Source organism: Microtus pennsylvanicus, chromosome 1 (assembly GCF_037038515.1).
Source record: "Microtus pennsylvanicus isolate mMicPen1 chromosome 1, mMicPen1.hap1, whole genome shotgun sequence".
Taxonomy (NCBI): domain Eukaryota; kingdom Metazoa; phylum Chordata; class Mammalia; order Rodentia; family Cricetidae; genus Microtus; species Microtus pennsylvanicus.
This window is the reverse complement of record NC_134579.1, coordinates 60734383-60760543: the sequence shown is the minus strand read 5'-3', so window position 1 is coordinate 60760543 and position 26161 is coordinate 60734383. Positions and strand designations below refer to the sequence as shown.

General features: G+C 44.0%; 1 protein-coding gene across 28 annotated transcripts in view; it reads right to left on the bottom strand.

Annotated features, from left to right (window-relative positions):
• Window positions 1-26161, bottom strand: part of Kalrn (kalirin RhoGEF kinase) — a 605871-nt gene that overhangs the window by 164095 nt on the left and 415615 nt on the right. For 8 of the 28 annotated variants that reach the window (XM_075965637.1, XM_075965665.1, XM_075965627.1 and 5 more), the window contains exon 34: window positions 15675-17111. The exons of the other annotated variants lie outside the window; for them this stretch is intronic. In XM_075965637.1, coding sequence (XP_075821752.1) covers window positions 17049-17111 — 63 coding nt within the window. In that variant the 3' untranslated portion in view covers window positions 15675-17048. Of the gene's footprint in view, window positions 1-15674; window positions 17112-26161 lie in introns of those variants that run through there. 28 annotated transcript variants of the gene reach the window in all.

Sequence of the window (26161 nt, the reverse complement as noted above, 5' to 3'; positions counted from 1 at the left end):
CTGGCACGAACTGGCATGAACTGGCATGACCTTTCCTCAGAGCTCCCATCTTCACCAGTGACCTCTTCATCCAAAACTCTCGCTACCCTGTATTCTTCCTTGGTGAATCTGGTCGGCAGCCCACAATTCCCCGCCTTGCCACGTGAAGGAAGCCTTGGAAACTGCTGTGCAGGTGGGAACTGGGGCTTCAGACATTCTCCTGCACACTATGTGGGAGCTGCCACATTGTTCGCCACCTGCTTTGCGTTGTGACTGGTCCAGCGGTCCCGGGACAAGGTTCATTCACACTGATGCTCTTGCTCCTAAGCCTTGCTCCGTTCCCCCTAAACCCACCCTGTGCACGTGCTTTCTCTTCTCTTTCTGGTCTTTCGAGACAAGGAGGTCCAGGCTAGGCTGAAACTTGTCATTTTCTGCCTCAGTTTCCACACTTTGGGATTATAGGCATGGGCCACCACATCCATTTTCTTTCTCTTCTGTGTTATTCTCTATTTCTTCAAAAAGAAGTGTGGGCATGGTAGCGTTCCCAATTCCATATCAGCTCTGCTGGAGCGTATGCGGCAAAAGCGTAGAGTAGGATCACTGACTGCATTTTCAAGCACACTCATTTATTTACTTATCACACAGACTCCCTGGTAGGCAGACAGACGGGGACAGGAGACGTGACTAGGTAATAAAAATGGTGAACTTCCAAGATGGCCGGCTTCTTCATTCTCCTGACCTACAAAGGCCCTGGCAGCTTAAAATGAGGGCTTGGTGGACCCTTGTCCCCACCAGCAGGACTCCCTTGTTGGTTGACAGGTTCAAGGCCAGATCCTAAGTTTGTGAACTCAGTACCTTCCCTGTCTTTCCTCAAACTAACCAAACCTAAATAGGGGGAGGAAGACCCCTCTCAAAGACCCTTAAAGCCCACCCCTTAAGAGGAGACAGGGCCTGGGTCTTTCTCTCTGTGTGTCCTGCTGTGTGTGTGTGTTTCCTCACTCCTAATAAAAGTCTTTTTTTCCTGACTGATGCTGTTTGCTGTGTCTGAGATCCACCCCCACCTTCACTCCTACCTGCTGGCCTTGAGATTTTTTTCTGCCTTTTAAATCTTTAACTGGTCGAGAAAACAAGCCATATGGAGATGTAACTGGAAAACACCAGGACTGTGTGTGGCACCTATGCCAGTGTGCATGTGCTAGGGCCCAGAGGACAGCTTAGTGGAGGCGGATTTCCTCTTCCATCCTGTGGGTCACAAGGATCCTGCTCGCGTGTCAGGCTTGGTGGCCTACCCCTTACACGCGTGTGCAGCAGCACAGATGTGGAGGACAGATGACAACCTCCGAGAGTCAGTTCTCTTTCTAGGGACTGAGCTCAAGTTGTCAAGTGTGACAGAAGGCAATTTACCCATGAGCCATCTCTCCAGCCCATCCTTAATTGTAGTTTATATCGAATACCCAAATTTCTATACCTGCTTCATTTTGGTTAAAACTTGCTTGGTAGATCTTATTTTTAATAATATTGCTTAAGATTTATATATATATTTTTTACAGAACATACATCTAAATTTTGAACAAAAAGCACCTAAAATATTTATATTTCAATTAATGTCTTGGATCTACTTAAATATACTGTGAGTCATAATATATTTAGGCTCCTGGCATTTCTGTTTAAAATACTTTTTTTTTTTACTTTCTTCTACTAGTATTGAAATTACATACTTTTATTTTCCCAACATAAAATTACACACTTTTCTTACAAAATCTAAGTTATTTCCTACCCCCTTTTTTTTAAAGATTTATTTTTTTTATCATGTATACAGTGTTCTGCCTGCATGCATGCCTGCACACCAGAAGAGGGCACCAGATCTCATTATAGATGGCTGTGAGCCACCATGTGGTTTCTAGGAATTGAACTCAGGACCTCTGGAAGAACAGGCAATTCTCCTAGTATCTAAGCCATCTTTCCAGCACCCCCTTCCACTTTTTTTAAGAAAGAGAGAGAGAGAGAGTGTGAGAGAGAGAGAGTGAGAGAGAGAAAGAGAGATCTTGCTCTGTAGCTTGTTCAGCTAAGGCTTCCCCAAAACTTGATTTTTCCATCTCCCCAGGGCTGGGACTACAGGTGTGAGGTCAGCTATCTTTACTCTGTTCTTGAGAACAAGGATCTCAGCTTGTTCTGTTTCCCTCTAAAGCTCTCCATTTTTTAAAAAAATATTTATTTATTATGTATACAATATTCTGTCTGTGTGTATGCCTGCAGGCCAGAAGAGGGCACAAGATCTCATTACAGCTGGTTGTGAGCCACCATGTGGTTGCTGGGAATTGAACTCAGGACCTTTGGAAGAGCAGTCAATGCTCTTAACCTCTGAGCCATTTCTCCAGCCCTAAAGCTCTCCATTTTTAAAAATGTCCTCCCCTCACTGTTTGTACTAAGTATTTAAAAATATCTGACAGAGTATGTTAGTGTTATACTCTGTATATCTTGTACTTACTTCCTTTCATACTTAATTTACTTTTTAAATGAAAAGCAAGGACTTACAAGTAATACAATTTCTAGGTTCTTTTTTGTCTGGAAATATCTTTCTTTCACCTTCATTTTTAATTATAGTTTAACTTGGCACAAAATTTTAAGTCATAAGGGTTTTACAGTAGCACACTGATACTCTTATTCCATCTTTCCTAGACTCTGTGGTGGAGAACACACACACATGTGCACATGCCACATGAGTATACACACGTGCATGTACACACACATACCACGTGTGTATACACAATACATGTATGCACATACTCATGCATACACGTATGTGTATACATGTACACACACACACACACAGAGGAAAGCTTCTGTTACCGTGCTTTATTTTGCTAGTTTGACTTACCCTAAGTGATGCATATTTTCCCTCTACCTCAGATATTGTACTTCATATGTGTAGAAGTCCAACATGTGCCATTTTCATCTCCTCCAGGTTTCTATCCAGCTTTTCAAATATATAAATATGACCAATAACTGTATATTTATATATGTCATATATAAAATGTCCTATCACCCCCCCTCCAGGTCTGTTTTTATATCCATGTCTGCTAATTTTAACACCAACTGATTACTGCCCTCGTTATTACAGAACACCTTTTCCTGCTTCTTTTGTATGCCTGATAATTTTTTTTTAATGCTAGACATTGTGGTTTTTGCTTTATTCTATCAATACTTTAATATTCCCACGACTATTCTTTTCTACTGGTGTTTGTTCACTTGTTTGTTTTATTTGTTTATTTCTTTTAAGATAGGGTTTCTCTGTGTAGCTCTGGCTAGTCCGGAACTCATTCTGTAGACCAGGCTGGCCTCAGACTCAGAGATCCACCTGCCTCTGCCTCCAAAGTGCTGGGATTGAAGGTGTGCGCCACCATGCCTGGCTCTCCCATGACTGTTCTTGAGTTTTGTTCTGTGATGCAGTCAGTTATGTCTCTAAGACTTATAGACAGAGTCGGAGCCATCTTTAGGCCTGGGCTTGCTGCTCCCCCTGATATAGCTTATACACTCTAACTGATGTTTCAGCAGCAAGAGGCTTTTCAGTCTAGGTAGGAACAGGGCTACCCTTCCCTGTATCAAAATCTAGAAGCTCAAAGCAGCAAGTTGGAGTTTTATAGGACTCTCTTTGTTTAGCTTCCTACCCCTCAGACATCTTGCTGATGTCTGGTGTTCATTGTCTTGAACATCACTTCATATATTTTGTCTATTAAAATTGTTTCAGGAAGGAAGAGAAATCTGGTCTTTGCTTATCTATCTCGGCGAGAATTAGAAGCCACACCTTCTTCGTTCAGGACAACTTGCGTATTCCAGTTTGCTCGCCCCATGACTCTACTGGCTGTGCATCTCTAACCCGAGAACCGTGATGCGCAAAGAGCTTTGGAGTTTGAATTGACTTTGGATGATGGATGGCCAACTGGCAAAGTGTGTCCAAATATTCCAAAGTTCCAGTTTCCTCTAAACTTCTGGTCCCCAGTGTTTGCATCAAAGATACTTAATCTGCATTGTGACTTTCTTTACCTCCCAGGATGCCTGCTCAGGAAGTGCCCTGCTCTCTCGGCTGGTCAGTCTCTCTTCTCTGTGTCCCTTCCTATGTGTTAGATGCCCTATAGCAGCGCATTTACTGATGTCCTCGATCCCCTTCCCAAGTCTGCCCATTTAACCCACGGAAGATGCTCAATAGGTTTCATAATGAATGGATGACCAATAGAATGGAGCATGTGGTTAATTTCTGATAACCTCACTTTGTTGCTAAGCAACCTCTCAAATGGACTCTTTTATGTTTCATGCGTTGCTCATCAGTAGAGATACCAGTGACAGTGCAGGCAAGTTATCTTTCAGATAGAAATATGATTTTCACAATTTGACATTAGTAAGGATATATTTAATATAATTTCCCTGCGAAGGTGAGGGGTCTATGAGTCATCACTAAGCCCCCAGAAAAACCCAATGTTTCATCAGGAAGGGAATTCAGACACCAGTTCCTGTTTCTTTCCAGTCTTATAGGTGAGGAACTAGATTTTGAGAAGGTTGATGACTCAGTTAAAACAGTCCCCAAAGCTCATACAAATAAGTTGATGCAGCACCCCACCCCAGATATTGTAGTTCTTCCCAATAGAAATCCAACAGTCACCATTTCTGATGTTTCTATCCAGATTTTTGAAAGCATGGAATATAATCAAGAACTGTATTTTTATATCCATCTGTTAATTCTAACTCTGTCAACGCAGAGTCAGTTCTGACCCCGTGTTCTCACTGTACCACTCTCCAGCTGTATTTGCAGGCAATTGGAATGTGTTTCCCACCAGGATCCACCCTGGCTTCCTGGTGACCCCAGATTTCATCAATAGTAGAGTACTCATGGGGTTTCTAGGACAAGGTCACAGTCGCACAGCGTGGCTTAGAACGGGAGCAGCTTGACACCCACTCACGTTCCTACACTCAGAAAAGTGTTCTCTGAAATGTTAGTAGCTTTGCTATGAGAAATTTAATAAGCTTCCATCTTAGCCATGTAGCACCCCCTGTGAGGGAGCTCACACCAACAGAACACTCTACGAGTTATAAAATGGGTGCGGGTACAAATTTAGCTCTTATGCAGAAGGTTCATCAGGACAGTACACCCCAGAAATTGGTTCCCTAAATCTGGAAAAAAGTTTTGACAAGAACAAGAAGAATTTTCATTTTTACATTCTACATAGACACTGAAAACCACGCTGATCCACTATATATAAAACCCGATATTCATGTGCACAGCTTAGGAGAAATTAAAGCAAGACAAGGGACCGAAGATAATGAGAGAAACATGAATAATGGCATTTCAGTGAACACATTCAAATTCACACGCACAAAGACACTTGTTGAGAATGGAAAAAAAATTAAAGTCCTATTATAGTCACAGCCAAAATGTACACACCGAGCTGGAACCAAAATAAACATCACCCATAAATATGATTGACTGAAGTTGGTAAGGTGGTTTTCCTCATATTTATAACATACTGTAGTTACCCGCCTTCTCAGTGCCATGCCACTCTTTTCCCTGCCTTTCTTGTGGCCGAGTAAGGGCACTGAGGTAGTTCTGGGCATTAATGTTGAACCGTTCCCCCCTGAAACATTTAACTGCGGGTACAAGAACCTTTCAGCATCCTCTTACTGGGATGGTAACTGGTAGCTATATGTTTATATGTTGATCCATCAGCAGAATGGATAATAAACACAGCCCTCCCTGCTGACATGGATGCACAGCGCTCTTAAAAATTTTAAGCCATTTCCGTACATTTGCATGCAAAATTCAAGAAGTCATTGTTTTTTACTGCTGAGTAGTCAAGGTCCAAATCAGGAGCAGAAGGAGAGAGAACATAAGCAAGGAACTCAGGACCGCGAAGGGTGCACCCACACACTGAGACAATGGGGATGTTCTATCGGGAACTCACCAAAGCCAGCTGGCCTGGGTCTGAAAAAGCCTGGGATAAAACCGGACTCGCTGAACATAGCGGACAACGAGGACTACTGAGAACTCAAGAACAATGGCAATGGGTTTTTGATCCTACTGCACGTACTGGCTTTGTGGGAGCGTAGGCATTTTGGATGCTCACCTTATTAGACCTAGATGGGGGTGGGGGTTCCTTGGACTTCCCACAGGGCAGGGAACCCTGATTGCTCTTCTGGCTGACGAGGGAGGGGGACTTGATCAGGGGAGGGGGAGGGAAATGGGAGGCGGTGGTGGGGAGGAGGCAGAAATCTTTAATAAATAAATAAATCATTAAAAAATTTGAAGGGTTGTTTATTACTAGAGCATAACTTGACTCATCTAACAGGTACATCGCTCTTTCTCTCTTTTCCGGAGGGAACTGTCTTGGGATAGGCGTTGGCAGGAATAAGCATTTAGGCACACTAGAGAGTGACACTAAGAGACAGATGAAGTAGGACCACCCTGAGAACCCAAGGAAACATGCAATTTTGGGAGACTTAGTAGATTTTAATTTTTAGTATACCTCTTCAATGGTTATTACTATGCTGTTATTTTTAAACAACCCAAGGATTCCTGTCATTATATACTGATTCATTCTTCATAGGCACTGAGAGAAGAAAGATGATTCTATCTTTGAAATCTCTTAGGCTGGTGTAAGAACTATTCCTAACCTAACTTGGTGTGAACTTTGTCCTATGAATATTTATATTTCTTCCCTCCCAAACAGACTACCGTTCTTTTGGCTAAGGATATTTTATACCTATTTTGTGTACTTCTTAAGAACGGTCCTAATACACAATACTCTTAAGCTGAAGGCCGGTTCTGCTGTCTATAAGGGACTTGCATTAGAGCCACAGTTGGCGATCTCTTGGTCTGATCACAGCGGACGAATCTATTCTCACATTCTCACTTCCTGAAGCTTCTGGACTGTTGAAGGGCTTTTGCAGTCTGCACTGTGCAGGCATCCTCCTCACTGGCAACCAACGCAGTGAAGTAACGAGACCCATTTTCAACCTGACTTCTCTGAACACGTGTTTCATTCCGGGGAACACGTACTTGGTTAGGCTTATTTTCCTGTTCACTGATTCAGGCCCCTGGTGCCTTCTCCACTCTTTTGATTTGCCATTCTTAATTAGAAATGGCCCACCAAACCCAGAAGCCAACTGCGAGATATAAAAAATCAGGGGTGGATAAGAGAAAAACAATGTCCTCTGGGAGGAGTCTGCATTCAGCAGAGGTCTCAGAATTGTCACCGGCTAAACCACACTGTAGCGTCTGGGCCACATCTGGTTGTGCACCCAGGATCTCAGTTCGCTCCTCCGCTGGAGTGCTCTGCTCCTTTACCTGGAGATGCTCTGTCAAATTTTCCCCGTTTCCCTGTCCTGGCTCTCGATCCTGGGTTTAGCTTCACTCATCAGCTCATGTCTTAGACCTGCCTACGTATGACGTTATCTGGAATCCAAAGAGTCTGCCATTGGTTTTCGCTAAATACGGCATCATTCTGTTCCACAGTACTTAGCCTCTAGTCTGCCTGCACTAAAAGAGGAGAATATTATTCTCTGTATTTCTGCACACTAAGGACACTGCACTCTCTTCCCACACTACCCAATTGACTTATAATGTACCTGACAGTAGAGAAGGCATTAAAGATGATGATTAAAACAGGGGCGGGAAATTGGACAAAGATACACTGTATATGTGTGTGTATATGAGATCAACAAAGAATAAAAGTTGTCACATCACAAAATTAATTTAGAAAACGTAAAGCAGACTTGAATCCCTGTCCTCACGGTACTCACGGTGTAGCAATCCACAATCCAATTACGAGCATGACTTCACATGGATCCTATCAGGCTAAACCCGCCTCTTCATCCAGCTAACAAGCAAGTTCAAAATGATTTTGCAATTCATAAACGAGGTCTTAGTCATGCTCAAAATTGAATTTTTATCAGAACGGGCTAAAAGATGGTTGAACTACACCAGGTATGGTTGGAACACCCCCAATAATCATTTATATAAAAAAGAATATAAAATAGAAAATAACCACATGTCACACTCAATTTCCCATAACTACAGGGAAAATTCTGTTTGCCATTAACCACTTCTGGACTGTTTTCTGGGAATCATTAAGTCCAGGAGTTGAGCAAGGCAGGGAGAAGTGTTAGCATCCTCCTCACTGGCCTGTACCAGGACCTGAATGGGGATGCACCTGTCCCATGTAGCCCTTGTCCAGAGTGGCTTATTAATGCCATATACAGTTGTGGTAGTCAACCGTAGTCTTGCAATGTGTTTCTAAAGCTGTAAGGCTTATAATACAATAAATAGGAGTGAGTGTGTGCTGGTGCCCAGAGTTCCCTTCTCATTTGGCCTTAACCTCCAAGGCTTGCCTCTGGAGACAAACTGATACAGAGGTGAGGAGAAAGTCAGACTCATACCTCACCATCCCATTGCATATGCTAAAGCAGTCCTAAGTGGGGTCTTGGGAGAGGAAACAGGGAATGAATGTTCATATTCCAATGATGAGGGAGCCACCTTCCGGCAATTAAGAACTCAGCCCTATGCTATGCTATCTACTGTTTGATTGGGTCCAAAGAACAGGATTCCATTAGGATCCTAAGACCTTGTCTCAAATCCCTACACCTCTTCCTCAGGTCTCCTGGGGTTCTGTGTTGTTTGTAATCAAACAAGACAAACTTTGTCTTTGTCTTGGTGACAGGCCCAGTTGACAACCACTTCCTGCTGTTACCAAGCATGTAATCTAGCCAGATGGGACCCCACAGCCTGCTGGGAGTGAAGGACACAGCCAAAGGAAACTAATATTTAAACTCACTAAGGACAAAGCCCATATTTGACCATCTCTCTCAGAGTTTGCAAGGCCCTTTCGAAACATCAGGCATATGAACAGTGTGTTGTATGAGTTTGGAGTTTCCAGAATTACATGATTTAGACCAAATCTTGATGTATTTTAACAGTCTCGTTAGCCATGTGAACCAGAGGGATGTAGCCTTCTACAGGTAAGGTTCTTGTTCACTTCGAGTGCATCAGATTCCAGGGACCTAGGGCCAGGGTCACATGGGAAGGGCTCCCCATTGGGTGGCTCTGCTAGGAGAGTAGTATGAGATTCTCACATGGCCTCTAGGAGACCATCTTGGCTCCAACAGGGACATGAAGGCTGAGTACCACGTGCCTGCCTGTGAATGCCTGCTTGTTGTGCTAAGGATGGACCCAGGGGCTCATGTATACTAGCCAAATGCTCACTACTGAGCCCCAATCACTCTCCTCCTGAATAAGATTGCTCCTCTCCAAGTCTTCTTTCTTCTGGGTATCAGTAATGAACAGAATTTTCTAAGACCTTATATATGTTTCTAGAAAGTCCTTATCCTACCCTCCCCTGAAATACAGCCTCATTGCCACTAGCCACCTGGAGACCATTTGGACAAATTGCGTCATCTATGTATCCCCAACTGTAGGTCACCATCACTCAGGTCACCCTTTCACTGCCCTCTAGACTACTGCCTACTCCACATATGTGCTATCAGCTGGCATCTTATGTATTTCACCTATATGTATTTCCACTACAATATAAGACCCAGCGCAGGAATTCTTATCTACTCTCTTGGGAAGGGCAGACTTGCTGTTGCTGTCTAAAAGAGTAGATGGCACACAGTAGGTACTTAAACATTTGTTGGATGAGTGAGTGAACATGATAGAGACACCCAGTTCCGTGTGAGAGCTTCTAATTATTATCCATTCACTTATTTTATGGATGATGACCATCTCATTGACTTCTGGAGGCTGTATTGGCCATTCCCACAGCCTCCTGATAAACTACCCAGAATCTGTCTCACACCATCACTCTGGGAAAAGCCCTAGACACTCTTCCATGCCAATGTTTCCCAAAGAGACTGTGTCCAATGCCATTATCCCATCTCTACCCTCTGCACCCAGCACATTCTTTAATAAAACATGTAATCCAGAAGAAGTCAGCTACTCAGATATTTTTGAGGTCTTGGTAAGACAGGAAAGAGGCTGTGATGATGGTCACATAACTAAGTTAGCAGGAACAGTAGACTCACTGATCTTTTTTACTATCTCACTTGAATTTCTGAATCACTCAGCTCCTCGGAAGCCAGAAATACTGGGTTGACGGCAATATGTCCTCTCCCGGAAGGCTGTACTCATGTCTGGCCCTACACTGAAGTCTTTTTCTGTGCTGTCATGCTGTAATAGCACCGTTTTTATTCTGCCACACCAACCAACCAATCAGACACTGCAAAGCTCCCTCTTTAATGACATGTTCCGTTATTGTCTGTGTGGCACTTCAGGGTAGGTAGATAGCACCTACGTGACCTGTGATGGCCTTGATTTGAGGACTGTAATCTATAAATTTTCAATGAGTGTTGCACTAGGCGGTTCCAAAAATGCTAAAATATGAAGCAACATATTAGACTCTTCAATCCCAAGCAAAACCCCAGGAAGTGTGAGCAGCATAGAGTCCCCTATTTTCATTCCAACCTTCCAGCTGGTCTTGGATGAGCTCAGCGATAGAAACCAGTCTTATCATCTTGCTCCCCTTGAGACCAAGTTGTCTACGTAAGTCCTTATGAATCTGTGAGAGCCCAAAACAACACACACACAATGCCGTAGTGATAGAGTACTCTCAGAGTCTCTGTCATGCTAATAATATATACATTATTTTTCTGCCAACTACACTTTAATCCCTATACACCTTGGGACATTTCTTCACTTGAATGTAAGCCCTAATCACCATTTAGCAACCGTCACTATAGCCATACCTACAAACTTGACATTGGACAGGGGTACTGGACCTTTGAATGGTCACCATTGACAGGCAGCAGAAGACCTAGATATCCTTACAAATAGAACAACACTCTTTATTTTGCCACCCTGGAAACTCAAAGATAGATACATAAAAACTTCTCTCCAACATTACTATTTCTAAGACTTCAGAATCTCTCTGTAGCTACCACTACCCATGACCAGGTCCACTATAGTAGGCACAGCTTTATTATCATGTCAAGGGCTCACTTGATGGACACTGGCAAGCCTGGGTGAAGCGCCCAGGTTGAAAGCTCCCTTCAGGATCTGGATAGGTTTGTGGAGTTGGAAGAAATAGACTTCAATGGACAGATTTGATAGGATTACTCTAAAATCTTGACATGGAATTCCACTTAGTAGTGACAAGATCCAGACTCAAAAAGCGTGACGACAGAGCCTGGACATCAGGCTACTGCCACTTTTCTGGCCCAGTAGAGATGGAAGGCAGGTGTGTACATGGGTCACCAGAATTAAAATTTCACCTTTTATTTCTGATTATACTTATTGTTTTCTTAACCTGTCTTTCTTTCCAGGCTTTAAATTTGGAATTTACATGATGAATTTACATCCTCATAAAAACCTATTATATCTACAGCGCCCGTCTCATCTCTATATATTTGTGACTACATGGCGTATATGCGTGCACGAGCCCTTCAACCCCACAACCGCCTGTAGGATCATGGTCTGAATCTCCTTTCACGGAACCTGAAATAACAGAGCTGGATGAATCCACGCATCCCACGCTCTTCCACAACCCAACGCGTCATCTGCTCATTCCCTGTGCCACTGATTGGCAGGAGTCTTCAACTTTTTTTGAGAAATAGTTACTTTCTTAGTATGCTTTTGAGTCAATCTCACCAAACACACTCACACTGGATCTTTTATCAGTGTTTTTTTCCTGATCCTCCAAGCATTATGTATGACCCATACATATTCCACCTCCATAGCTCACACGTGGAGTATGTACCACAGATGCTAGGTCCCAGACTGCTCTCTATGTATGATGCTTTCTGGCTGCCAACATGCAGCTATCTTTGTACATTCCCACAGCTCCAGGCTAGTGTTTTTTCCTGACCCACCATTTTCTTCAGGTATGTATATTTCCTAGTGGTGCCTCGTTTATGTTGAAGCTGAAATAACTTAACAGCTTGATTTCTAAGGACGTATACTGAATGAAAACGGAGAGGAGCTCCCGTTGACTAAGGCCTGGGTATGAACGTATGACTACCACCAAATGTTGATTATTTGAAGGGTTCTATTATGTGTTATGTTCTCTGAGAAGAGGATTATCTTTAATTCAGTTCTGTAGCTTGTTCAGTAGCCTTCACAGGGTCTGAGGCTTACTAAATCTTTATTGCATAAATGAGGGTCCCTGTAGCAATATGGATAGGAAGAAGTTGTCATAATATCAGTGTTTGGGAGACAGAGGAGGGAAAATTAAAATTCTAAAATCCACAGACAGGGCCACCACCCATGAGGTTCAATCCATCCTTCGGCTTTGAGGAACTGGAACTGGGGTGTTTGAGTATATAACTAAAACAGCAAGTACTAGGAAAGGAGATTTTAGTCTTCACTTCCTTGTTTGTGGGGCCAGGTTTTGAGCATTGATGTGATATAAGAGCCACCAATTGAAACGCACTCATTCTGTTGTACGCGTTAGTGATATAGAAAATGTTCCATTATATCTATTAATGGAATGGAAGCAGTGGCACAGGGAACCGAAACGTCATTTCTATTTTTCTTCAGAAAGTGGTAGGTGTGCTTTCCCCAGCAGGTTTGTTTGCTTCTGTAATGATTAGTTCCAGCTCAGGCTATTAATAAAATGAGTTAGCATTTCCTCTGGATAATACCTGGCCGGAGAAGAATTTATGGTACAGAGAGCTCACGCAGGGCTCAGTCCTTCCCACACTTAATCACTCTTTTTACACCGAGTGAAAGTTTCCAAGAAATCACAAGCAAAGAACAATTTTGTCTCAGACAACAACTTTCTAGGATGAGAATCCCAAGACAATGCTTTAGCTGATGAGATGAAGACAGTCAGGGAAGGAGGAACTCTGGGACCACAAGGCAGCTGACATTTTTCTACCATGAGGGGGCTAGATACCTCTTTGTGGATCAATTCCATCATCTGTAAAATGTTCTAGGTCAGTTGGCGAGGAGGAAGAAAGAGGACAGAAAGGCTTGCAGACATACTGTAGCTATAAAATACTAAGTGTTGGCGGGAAAATGTCAAAATACCACTGTCACCTCCTGTCTGGATGTGTTCCTTGTTTTACCTCCTGAAGACTTGGGATCTTGGGCTTTGGTTCTGATGCATATTCCATTAAAAAAGTTCCACTTCTAAAGAATTTTATTTTTCAAGGGCAGCTACTCTGATAATGTCAAGGAAACCCAAGGAACAGGTATATCCTTTTTTATGGAATTGATTTATTTTAATAGACAGTTTACCTAACTATAACACTTGGTAGATCTCAGAGTGTGATCCCTGAACCAACAGCATCTGTATTACCTGGAATTTGGCAGAAATGTAACTTCACGTATCTACTCCAGATGAACTGAATCACATAATTCTGAGAGTGGGGCTCAGGATCTAGGTTTTAACACGCCCTTGAGGTAACTCTCATATATATGATATATGTATGAATGTTTGAGAACCACTGTTTTGGCTCAAAGGAGGAAAAGGAAAACCGGGATTTGAACATCTGGATGTGCCAGAGAAGATGGTTTGGGGTCTTTTCCAATCACACTATTTAGCTATTTAGAGTTGGGCACAAAGTGACATGTTAGGTTGTGTTAAAGGTACTTCTCTGTTACACTTTACACTTAAAAAGAGCAGACACATTTACATGCATGTACTGTGTCCATGTACTGACCTGGTACATCAGTTTCTCAGTGGTTGAAAACACTACTTAAACATGCATCTCTAACTTCTGTCATGTTCTGCTTTCCTGCCTGGATTTATTTTTTGTAATACTTATTGCTTTCTTATATGCAGTGTTAATTCTTTATTTGTGTTTTTGTCTGTTTCTTCCAATGAGAATATACATATTCTGAGGGCGATGTGTTTTATTCTTTCATGTCCCGTATTTGCTGTGCCACCCTGAACATGCCCAGTCTCTGTCACTCATGTTCTTAGCACCGAGAACCATGCCTAGCAGCCAGTACACACTCAGTAAGCATTTGATAAATGAGTGACTGCTTGCTTTGGAAGTTGGAAGAACACTGGGATCAGTCTGAAACACTGTAGCACCTGTGCACCCCCTTATCCAGCAGTGTCATAACAGCATGGAGCTTTGCCTTTCAGTTCCTGTTCTGGGCTCTGAGATAAGTGCCAGCCTCAGGAGCTTAGTTCATCATTTCCAAATGTACCCTTTGGGTTTTAGCTAGTTATGGGGCAGTGTCTTGAGGGACTGACATGTTCATATAGCTGGCTGGAGCTAGACGGTGGTCTACAGCTGTGCAAAGGAATTGTGAGACACAGTAGGGAAAAGATAATACAGAAAGAAAACTCAGGGGTTCTGAACTCTGGCTTTTATTTTGCCCCCTAAGTTGTCAAATGTCCTTGGGCAAGCAGCACTGTTTGGTCTTGGTTTCATCTTACTGATCTCACATCTTCTTCAAGTTGTTATAAATCCAATCGTGTGTTGTCCGATTAAAGCCTGGATCCTGAACTGGTAAGTCCCATGAGGACAGGATCTATTTGCTCGCCTACTTTTTAATGCCCAGCAAGGAGTTAAGGCATTTCTTAACTACATGGTATGTAGAGAACAAACTGATAATGTCTACTTCATCGGCCTGTGAGCTACAAGTAACCAAGCCGCAGGCATGTAGATGTGTGTTGTAGAGACCCTGGCCTACAGAGCTATCCAGTCACAGGGAAGAACAGACTCCTGGTCTGCACTGGCCACTTATGGAGACAGTGGAGGTGGCTATGCCATGTTCATCTCAGGCCAGACACCTGGCTATCAACCGTGTGGCTTGGAAAAGCGTGGATATTGCAACGACAAACCACAGAATCACGAATCTGTTAGTTCTAGTTAAAGTATTTAAAGTTAAAGCATTCCTTCACAGCTCCAGCCTCGCCATTAGGGAAATAAACACAACATTGCTGGCCTCTCTGACTATGAAAATCACAGAAGTAAGTTCAACAGCTTCTTGGTGTCTGCCAGGAGAAAAGCACTCAAGGAATGGCAGCCTCCTTGTCTGACACTGCCTCTGCAGCCCCTGTACACACTTGCTAGCCAAAGAGGCTCCCAAGGACACCCAGCTCACCATGGGCTAGACTCTAAGGTTGTTGCTAGTTTAGGGAAGCACCCTCACCACTTTTCGCTGAAGAGAGCATTTCTCAAAATCTACTTCTCGGAGTATATGTTTCCCCAATGAGTCTTGCAATGTGCTATGGCTTACTATCAAAATTTGAAAATAAAAACTAAGAGTTGATCACCCCATGAAGGTGCTGAGACCTACCACCGCATCGAGCTGGTCTAAACTTGGCCCACCTGTTTGGGGCAACCTTGGCCTCTCTTTCCTTGCTCTCTCCCCAGTCCCTCCCTCCCTGGTAGAGTGAATTCTACTCCTGACTGGGCCCCGCCCTTTCTGCCTTTCCCCCACTGCTCCCATCTACAGATGGTCATTCATCTTTGTTCTGAAAAACAAGTTCTGTTGCTAGGAAACCAGAGATAAAATAGCCGTGGTTGATATGGTCCTTATTAATGACTGCAATTGTAGCGATGCCACCATCACACCATAGAGACAGACACGCTCTAGGCATCTGCCCTCAGTTTGACAGGTCTTTCCAGAAAGTGGGAAGGCAGAGAATCTAAGGGCCTCGGAGCTCCACAGAAATTCTTTATAAACCACTATATATCAACAGCTTTAGAATCATTTTATTAGAACACATCCAAGAAAGAGACATATGGAAAAAAAAAGACAGCAGCAGTTCCCATCATGCAAATGCCCATGTTAAGGTTCTCCATTGGATTTGAGTTCAAGTACAAATTACAGTCCTTTCCTGAGCCAGGTGCAATTCCAGAGAACGACACTTTGCATTGCGAGCACGTACCCTTCGCAAAGTTCAGAACACTGAACAAGTCACGTTCTCACAGTGAGAGTGTGAGACACATGGAAGTGTAAACTTTTAAGGACCCTCTCCCCTGCCCGCCCCCATCACCCAGCCTGGGAAGTGAGCCCGACTTTGGGACCTCTTAGAAATAAGGTGTAGTCTATTGAAAATAAAGCAGTGGGCCTTAAAAAAAGGTTAGAAAATGAGTGTTTTATATATATATACATATTTATATATATTTATATGAAATGGAATCATCCCTGCCTCTTGCCTTGGTGTGGGGGGGGGGCGTCCATGAAATTTTGTGAGGAGTTAGGGTTCTTTCTAGAATGTTATGGAAACTGGAGGATGTTAAAAAATTTATTATGAAAAATTGCAAACATATACAAAAGTGAGAATTGTATAATGAACACCACGTACCTACCATCTAGTGTCAACAATTATTGAGTGGTCAGTGGGTTTCCTCTAGATCTTTTCCTGTTTCCCACCCCACCCAACAGGATCACTTGAAGCAAATGGGACTAGAAAGGTGGTCTAACCCCAGAGACCTCAGAGGAGTGGAGAGGAAGCCGCATCAGACAGAATGTGTGGAGGGAAGTGGCTGCTGCCGGTGTTTGGGAACGGCTGGATTTGACCCTCACCACCTGTATCTCAAGCCCCCCACCTCATTCTCATGATGCGAGGGGGCGAGCTACAGTCGGAGGATGGCCTTTTCCAGATTAAAGGTGGGCACTCTTTACGGAAATGTCAACCTGAAGAGAAACTCACAGCCAAACGAACCCCTTTAGCTACTCTGTCAACTGGAGTTACAGACTTCTTGGGCAATGAGGGTCTGATGTGGGGGGACCCCTGGTGTTCAGGATGGGAGCTGGGGGTAGTACACGGGGCCCTGGGGCCTCTTGAAGTCCCTGGTGTCCCACCATTTTTGGACTTTGGATCGAAGCTCAGCAACCTCAAAATTGCACCCAGGAGAGAAGCAGGGAGGCCCGGGGTGAGCCCATGGCCCAGGCGGGCAGATTTTGCTTGGAACCTGTTGCCCTCTGAGCAAAGGCTGCACCCCATACCAGCCCTGTCAGAGCAGTCTCAAGAGAGTTGGGTGACTGGAGTCCTGGTGGGAGATCCCAACGGCGCCACGGCTAACCCGGTGAGCTGCAGGGACAAGTCCCAGGCTGCGCGCTAAACGTAAGTGGAGAAAGGATCTCCAGGTCCCAGGTGCCACCGAGGAACAAGGTTGCCATCCTGTTAAGAAAAGGGCTGGGCTCTGTGATTTGCATACAACTTTGCAGAAATCTGCGTGAGATCCCAGCGCCCTTTAGAGAAACCAGCATTAAACCATCAGTGCAGCCTACTCCTAGTAACCCAGTGCACAGAGTGCAACCTGCAGGCTATAACCATTCTTTCAGAAGAGAGGAGAGAGGAGCCGGGTAAGATATCCCTGGGTCTGAAGGTTCAGAAGAATCCGAGCAGGTCCAGGATCCAGAGGAGGATCACTGACTGGCCACTTGCTGCCAGAATCCAAATCCCTCTCCTTTCAACTCGTGAGACCCCCCCATAGACCAATCCTGCAGTGCCTGGGACACATACATAAGGGGAGCAGCAGGAATGGCATCAACAGGGGTGCAGGAAATAAGAGGTCCTACGGGGTGTGACCCTGTGTTCATTCGGTACCCTTGTTACCCTCTTCTTTAACTCTCAGGGTCTCATATCTTACCAAACCTAGCTGTAACATTTAATCAAGAAAGAGAGATATAGAAAAACATACTCATTCCTGTAGATGCTCGGCAGTATTGGGTTTGAGATTTGTGATTTGTGTGTATGGCCAGATCCCACGACATGCAGCAACCTGTAGTTTTCCTACTATGCGGCTAGTTTGGGCATGCTGCAAGGCTGTCTGAGGGAGTGAATTACTAAGTGGGTTAGTGAGTATGGGCAGATCGGAGACTGGTTTGTCTGGGGCTCACACCATGGAGTCAAAGCCTCCCTCGCACCCACCCCACAGAAATGAGAAATCCAGTTTGAAACTCTTCCAGTCAGAACTTGGGCTAAGGAGAGGAGACCCGAGCAGCAGGCTGAATGGTGTTTATTCTAGCTGCCCTGAGCTCAGAGGAGGTGGGAGACATTCCAGAGGGTGGCGGGAGCAAAGGTTTGCAAGGATGTCAGGAGCTGTCTAAATGCACACGTGAAGTTACTCACGGTCAAGGCCCTCGTGGCCCCATTCAGTCACTGCACTATGGTTAAAGGGGCTCAAGAATTTAAGCACATTTCCCTGAGTCTAATGTCACCCTAATATGAAAGAGGGAGGGGGCATGCACCAGTGGTCTCACTCGGTAGTCTCATGCCATGTTTGCTACCGTTCCTCGGCTTCTCGGTATGTGTTATAAGGCCTGTAGGGTTTATCTCAATGGTAGAACTGGATAGTTTTATACACACTGAAGTTTGCATTCTGCTGCTCTGTATCTACTCACTAATGGTTTATAAAATGTTGAATCTTCCATGTGCCACAGTGCTGAATGTTTACATGCAATGCAACACAGACCCGTGCCACGGCCTCACGGGGGTCGGTATCATTGCCCTCATTTTGCAGGCAGAGGCCTGGAGAGGTCCTGCCCAGGATCATACAACTGGCAAGTGGATGGTGGATGAGGTGAGCTCTGAATTGAGCTTTATTTGACTTATAAAGCTGTCCTTATAACCACTGCCCCTACCTCTTAAATGACTACATTTGTATGACGCTGCACCTAAAGTGTCCTTTACATACAAGTCTCTCTTATATTCTGGGACCTAACTGGAAGTGGCTTGAGTTCATTTTATTGTACATATTTATTAAGTTTTCTTGAAAATTCCTTATACTCTTTTCAACCTCAGGTTGTGATTTGGCTCTGGATGTCTGCAAATCTATTTGAAGATGGTTTGATGTAATAAATAAAGCCCATGTAGACAGACTAAGTGCATGGCTTTCTTGGAATCCAGAGAAATGCACGCACCTGCCCCAGAGGACACGGCCGGGTATTCCGAACAGGCGTGCCAACAGAGCGACAACACAAACGCGTGGCTTTTACTTCTCTGTCGTCGTAAGAAAACATCTCACCACGTAGCCCAGGCTGACTCCAAACTCACAATCTTGCCTCAGTGTCCCAAGTGATGGGATCCCAAGTGTGGACTACAATGCCCAGCTGCATAGCTTTTAATGTTTAAAATGATAGCTATTCATAGTCCTGTGTTCAGAAAATGGAAGGACTGGTAGGGAAAAGAACATCTGAAGTGGAGGAATAAACTGCTATTCACCTTTCCTATTGGAAAAATAACTATTAGCTTAGAATTCATAATCAGCTCCCATCCAGCTATCCCACGCCTTGGCTTTCCGTGTACTTTCTTGTACTTGCACAGGCACAAGGCCAGGGGCTAGAAATACTCCCCTGGTAGCTGCAATCCTCAGTATTAAGGTCTCCTCTATGTTGCAGCTGCTCATTTTCAGGACACAGAGTTGGCAACACTTTAGCAGTGTTTGGTGTCTTCCAATATGTGTCTAGAAAGGCTTATCTTTGGCATTTCCAATAAAGAGTAAGAATCAGGAAGACTCTTTATAGGACTCTGACTTTTATCAACTAGACTTGCTCAGCATTTTGGGGAAGGGTTATACTGAGATTTCCTTGTCTCCCTTTACCCGGTATAGTTGCCTTCATATGAATCTTGCACTTTATACACTGTAAGCCACGTTCTAATCCTTGGCTCTCAGAATAAAGTTCCCCGAGGCCTAGTGAGATGCTCTGCAGTCCCTGTGCACATGGGAGATAAGGCTAGACATCCAGTGAGATAAAACAGCCACAGACAAAGAACATATTTATTTAGGTGATAGCTTTATCCGCACTCAAGTCCCACAAAGAACCACCACAGCTTCTTTGCAACTGTTAGGTGAATCTTAACCGCAAATTGCCAGTGGTGTTCTCTTCTGTAACTTATCTGATGTGTGCTAGCAATGCTTCATCCTGATGGATTAGGAACCCTCTGAGGCAGGAATGCGGCCCAATTGCCAGTCTTGTAGCTAAGGTAATAATGAGCCTCCTCTTATCCCATGCCATGCTCTACTGGGCCTAGGGAAGGCGAGCAAATGACACACACAGTAAGCAGAACATGGGACATTCCTGACTTTTGAACTCAGGCATGTTCTGTTCTGTTTGGCAGCAGAGGGAAATGCTAGTGTACTATTTGAGCCAAATGTTGTTGTATATTTTGCCTGCATCATCCAATTTTTTTTTTTGGTTTTCTAAACTGGGCTTTTCCTGGGGGAGGCCATGGATCTGGAGAACAAGATTCAAACTTCAGCTCTATACTTTCTGGTTGTATGGCCCTGAGTGAGTTATTTACTCCCCGTGTGCAAAGTCCCTGTAAAATCTGTCATCTGCAAAATGAGGAGAATGATACGTACCTTGAGGACCAGGAGGCGCATCATGTTAGGGGCTTAGGCACAAAGGCAGGGGCTAGGGGTCAGTCTCTGGATTGCCTTTCTTGAAGGCAGCCTGTGAGCTTTTTTCTGCCTGTCTAGTGATACTAGTGATTTCTCAGGGAAAGGATGGCATCTGCCCCTTTAGACGGGGAGGGGATTTTTGCTTTGAGTAGGGACTATGTGTATACTGTCTGTGCCCTTCCATCATAACTAGGAAGTTCTGTAAATATCATACATAACTGCCTTATAAAAATTATTTTTTCGACCTCAAGTTTCAAACCAGAACCAAGACTGGAAATTCTCCTTGCTGTAGTTGTCAGAGTTGAAAACTGAGACATCCTGTGTGTGTGTGTGTGTGTGTGTGTGTGTGTGTGTGTGTGTGTGTGTGTGTAAGTGTGCACACGTGTGAAAAGCATCAGTGCCAGAAAACATTTTTAGCTCAAACTCTTCTCAAGGATTAACTTGTGTAGCTTCTTGTTTAGCTCCTTTATGCAGGCTACTACTCCGCTAAGGACTCCTGGGACCGAAGGTGCATTTACTGCACCATAAGCTCAGAGCTCTCCATCCTACACCCTGCGGGGAGGAGATGGGCAAGGGATGGAGGTGTGAGGTGCCGTTTGGGCAGCGTAAGTAGTGGGTCCGTATGTGAGGCACCTTGCCAGGACAGACCAGGTGTCCCTTCTGGAAAGAAGCCTGTCACCCCCAGCACTATCTCTCTACCTTTGCTCTTTCTGTTTCTTCCTCTCATCAGGGAATGCTCTGATCGAATCTGAACCTGGACAGTCTGTGCAATATCCTTGAAACTGCTCGCTCTGTGTAACTTTATGGTTTCAAGTTTATCGGAACCTTTCCCTCTGTCTCTGATTGTAGCCGAGGAGAAAGGGATGACCTCGAGACAAGGACCTCCTTCCTCTCAGAAACTCTGATGTCCATGAAAGCGGCCTCTAAAAGGAGCCTTCTGTGCCACCTGGAGTTGCTCTGGAGATCCTCCTCTCCCAAACAAGCTTGAATGGGGCTTCTTGTCTTTCCAGGGTTATCTTTGTGTGAAATCTCTACATGTACTTTTATGCTCCAGGATCTCCGTTGCCTTTCCCTCCCATCTCTACAGAGCAGAGCCTGGTGAAGAAGCCATCAGGCCCCTCTCATCATGACCTCTGGATTTTCCCTTCTCTTTCCCAGCACAGTCCAAGGCTCTGGACCTTTCCAATCAAAGTTGCTAGTTCCTCTGCTCCTAACTTTGGCCCATGTGCAAATCAGCTAAATTTACTCTCTGGTCACTTTTTCAAACCTTGAGACACCAATGAGAGGCCAAGAACTCTGCTTACCACCAGGAATCCTGGGTCATATAGAGGACAACTGTATCAGCTAAGGATCTCAGCTCTTTCTAGCCTTTAAAAAAATAATGCCTATTAGGGATTTTGTTGTTGTTAATAAAAGTACTATGTCATATTGTAGAGAAGTATAAAAAGCCACCTACCAGAAATAACCATAATTTATATTTTGGTGTATTTCCTTCATATATACATATATGTATACATGTATATATAGACACATATATGTGTATATGGACATATAAGCACAAACACACACATATGTACACGCACATGGTCCCCTTTTGTGTTTAGCAGCAAGATTAGTCTTTCATATTAAGAGAAAAGAGGTCTCAAAGCAGGTGGGAAAGAAAAGCAAGCCCAGACCTCAGCTCTGGTAGCCTTTGACGTGGGCCAGCCACGGTCATCACTCACTGCTGTGTAACGTCATAGGCCTGATGACCAGGAGAAGTCAGCATCACCCCTGTCCTAAACAATTCAGCAAATGCCTCTTAAGCATGTGGAAAGTATACTTGAAAGCACACTGATTCATAAATACAGACAAATAGGAGATACACATACAAAGCAAGCCATTCTTTCTGAGTACTTCCCATAGATGCCATTTTCCCCTTGGTGTGATGAAGATAACACTAGGTATCAGTCATGAACCCTACCTTCATGGACCCAGTGATTCAGTGGGTGAGATAAAAACCCACTCATGAGAAACAGTAGTGGACAGAGGAAGAGGTAGCTACTGTCTCACAGAGTGCTGAGGGAGAAATGCCAGGAAGCAGTTTAATAGTGCATGCGATGCATCCTAGGAGGAATCTTCCCAAGAGACTAGTCTATCAGGACAGGAAAGAAACTTGAAGGGATAGAGAGGTGGTATACAGGTCAGAAGACAGAAGACATGAATTAAGAAAAAAAGAGTGAAGATGACTGCATATATACCAGAGAGGAGTGGTCCATATATACCTGAGAGGAGATGTCTGCAGGTGACTAGGGGAGCAGAGTGGGGCAGGACAGGAGGCAAGGGTTGGGACTGTCAGGAAGTAGAAGGTCTTGGGGGATGCTGCAAGGGTTCAGAGCTGAGCTTCTGTTGCTGACACACCCAGGGACAAACTTTCTATATCATACAATGATGTGAAGCCAGGCTCAAGGACAGACCTTCTACAGTGGTTGTAGGAAAGCAAGAGGGAATCACCCATAGGACTTGGCAGCACACTGGCTATCAGAGACAGGGCCAAACATGTTCTGATAGTCACACACCTGGGGGTGACGTTGCTTCTGACCCAAATACAGAAGTCACAGCAGTTAACTGGGTTGAAGAAAAGGAAATAATTGTCTGGTGTTGAGACTAAGGAAGGACAAGACATCGAGTCACACACTTCTAGCAGTGCGCATGTACACGGTGACCCCTCTGACTCTCTCCTTGCCTACTGAGTCCCGAGTTTATGGGGTCAGTGTGTTTGTTTATCTGACTACTGCACCTCCATCTTGGAACAGTACACAGCACATAGCAGGTACTCAGAAAAAAGGTGGCGGATGATGAATACCAAAGCCCCACCAGGGTGAAGTCACTGCAGAGGTATGGGTTCAGATCTTTTGTTACGGGTGTTGGAAGTGAAGCGACAGAAAGACGGAGGAAGGTGGGAGAGATAGAAAGAAGAATCAGGAGCAGAGAAATCCAGCTGCAGTTCATCAGAGCATTGCGTCACGTGTGTTACATGGCAGGGGAAAGGAGGCATTTGACAATGTGGGGAAGAGGAAGTGATGAACTGAACACTGATGGGAGAGGGAAGGAGAGCGCCAATACATGTGCCGGGCTAACGGTGGAGCCCACCGAAGTCCACACGAAGAGAAAGGCAATTCTGCAGTCGTTATACAAAGAGATCACTGCTTCTTGGATGATGCTCAGAAAAGTCTAAATAGACGGTGTCGAGCACCTGCCGTGATCTACCTGACCTATCATTTATTTCCTTCAACTTAGCGCATAAAGCACAAACTTCAACCAAGCAAACTTACTCTCCTTGCCCAGGTTATCCTGTTTTCCTTTGTGAGCTGACCCTCCTCCCACTCCCAACATCTCTGCTGCCACAGTACGGTCTAGTTAGGAAAGCTGAATGTGGAACCATCTCGGACCCCTCACATCGGAAGCTTTGATGTTAGGACTCTGTCCACAATGCCAAGCACATCACGCTGGATTCATAGGTTTACTCTCCATTTGTTTATCAAGAGCCTTCTCGTAACAGTGAGAGAGCAGACGGCAGACAACAGTGTTGGAGCAAATTTCTCTATCAGTTCTGAATTTTCTGTATTTCCCTAGATGCTGATTGCTTGGTCTTTGTAACAGCAGACAGAAGTAACTCAGTCCTCCTATGTCAAGGAGCTGAAGACAAAGGCCAAAAGGCTGCCCATAAAATTGACACTGAAGAGCTTGATGTAGGTACAGATGTTTGGCTTTGTCATGCACAGGCTTCCTTCCCACATCTTGGATCTGTTTGTTGGGCAGCTAAGTGCCAAACTCATTGTATTTCTCATCTTTCTGCTAACATGTTTCACTGCTTTAATTCTACATTATTATCATACACTAATGTGTAGTAAAGAATAACATGAATGCATTTTAAATAATTTACTAGTTCTCATTTTTCAGAATTTAGGGGCTGACATAAACCTGTAGTATGTGTTGTCTTCATATCAGTACATTCTTCTGTGAATACATAAATGGTAAGCTATTCTGAAATACTAAATATAAAAAAATGCTTTTTTGTCATATCCCATGACACCCTAACTTATCAGTATATTGCCTTAAAAATCAAATTATATGCTTATCAAGATGCAAAACAGAGTTCCCTGACCTGTGGGAAGCCCAAGGACTGCCCACCTCTATCCAGGTCTCGTAAGGTGAGCATCCAAACTGCCTAGGCTCCCACAAAGCCAGTACGTGCAGTAGGATCAAAAAACCCACTGTGATTGTTCTTGAGATCTCAGTATTCCTCATTGTCCGCTATGTTCCCTGATTGCTCTTCGAGCAGATGAGGGAGAGGGACTTGATCGGGGGAGGGGGAGGGAAATGGGAAGTGGTTGCGGGGAGGAGGCAGAAATCCTTAATAAATAAATAAATTAAAAAAAGATGCAAAACAGAGAATAGGAAGACAAGCCACAGACTGAGAACAGATATATAAATTTATAATCACATAGATTCATAACTAGAATATAAACTCCTAGTATTGAATTAAGAAAAAAACAAACAAATCTCCAAGCAACCTACTAGACACAGATAAAAAGCTTGGGTTGACTTCGGGAAGGAGAAAATTCAAGGCCCAGGGAGATGTGCAGTCCTTTGATGAATCAGAGAAACACAACACCAGAAGCTGGGGTTACTACAGCCCAGCAGACTTCACACAGTGGGAGGAATGTAATTTGGCTCAAGGAGCATACACACGACCTACCACCTAGAAGTTCCATTCCTAGTTCGACACACTGGAAAAGCTGAACTGTGTAGGCCAGTTCATAATAAACATCTCACAACCTTCTGTGCAAAGAATGGATAAAGTTTCATGCATTGACAGGGCAGAATACTGTGTAACAGTGAAAATGACCAGACAGCTCTACACATCAGCATGGATGGATCCCATAAAGCAATGGTAAGTGACAAAATTGAAACAGAAAAGAATCCAGGGTCTGATGCTAGCCAGAAAAACTACATTATTAGTCCCATTGGAACTATATTACTAAGGGGCATTTATATAGGAGGCGAGACTATAAGATAAGAATCCTATAAATGTGAGGGGTATGGTTACCCCTAGGGCAAGAAACTCAGGACTGTGTCCAGGAGGGTGCATGGGGAATTCTGGGAATTGAGTGGTGTTCTATTTCACCGTCTGCATGGCTGCATCTGCTTACTATAACTGATCCACGGACATCTTCAGTTGTGCTGTGTATTTTAGAACATGTATTTCACATTTGGAGACATTTTAAAGTTTACTATAAATCAGATGCTTAGAATGCATTTTACAAAAATAAGTTTATAAATAATAGCTATTCAGAGTTACAGCTCTCCTGCGGTACACAGATGCAGTGTTACATGTTTCGATAAAGATAATAGAAACATAAATAGGCGCAACACTGGCAGCTAAACAAACTGTAAAGGAGCAAAATGAATAGCGATTACTTTAAAGAATCTGGCTGATTGGAGAATATGATCTTGACGACAGGCAGCAACTCTGCGGTGCCACCAGTACTCATACACACACCTGGGGAGTAGGGATCGATGTCAGGTGTTCTTTACATTCCTATGGAAATTTAAAATGTATATTCCCTTTGATGCAGTAATTCTACTTCCAGGGAGGTAACTTGTTAATAACAAGTGTGAAAATGGTATCCTCACAAGGTTACTAATTACAACCTCATTAGCAAGGGCAACAGACTAGAACCATCCTGCATTCCCATCAATGGACAATGTTAAATGCCCTGTGGTGCTGTAGTAATGGCGTGTGCCACCACGAAAAAGGAAGCAACTTCACGCCCTGCCA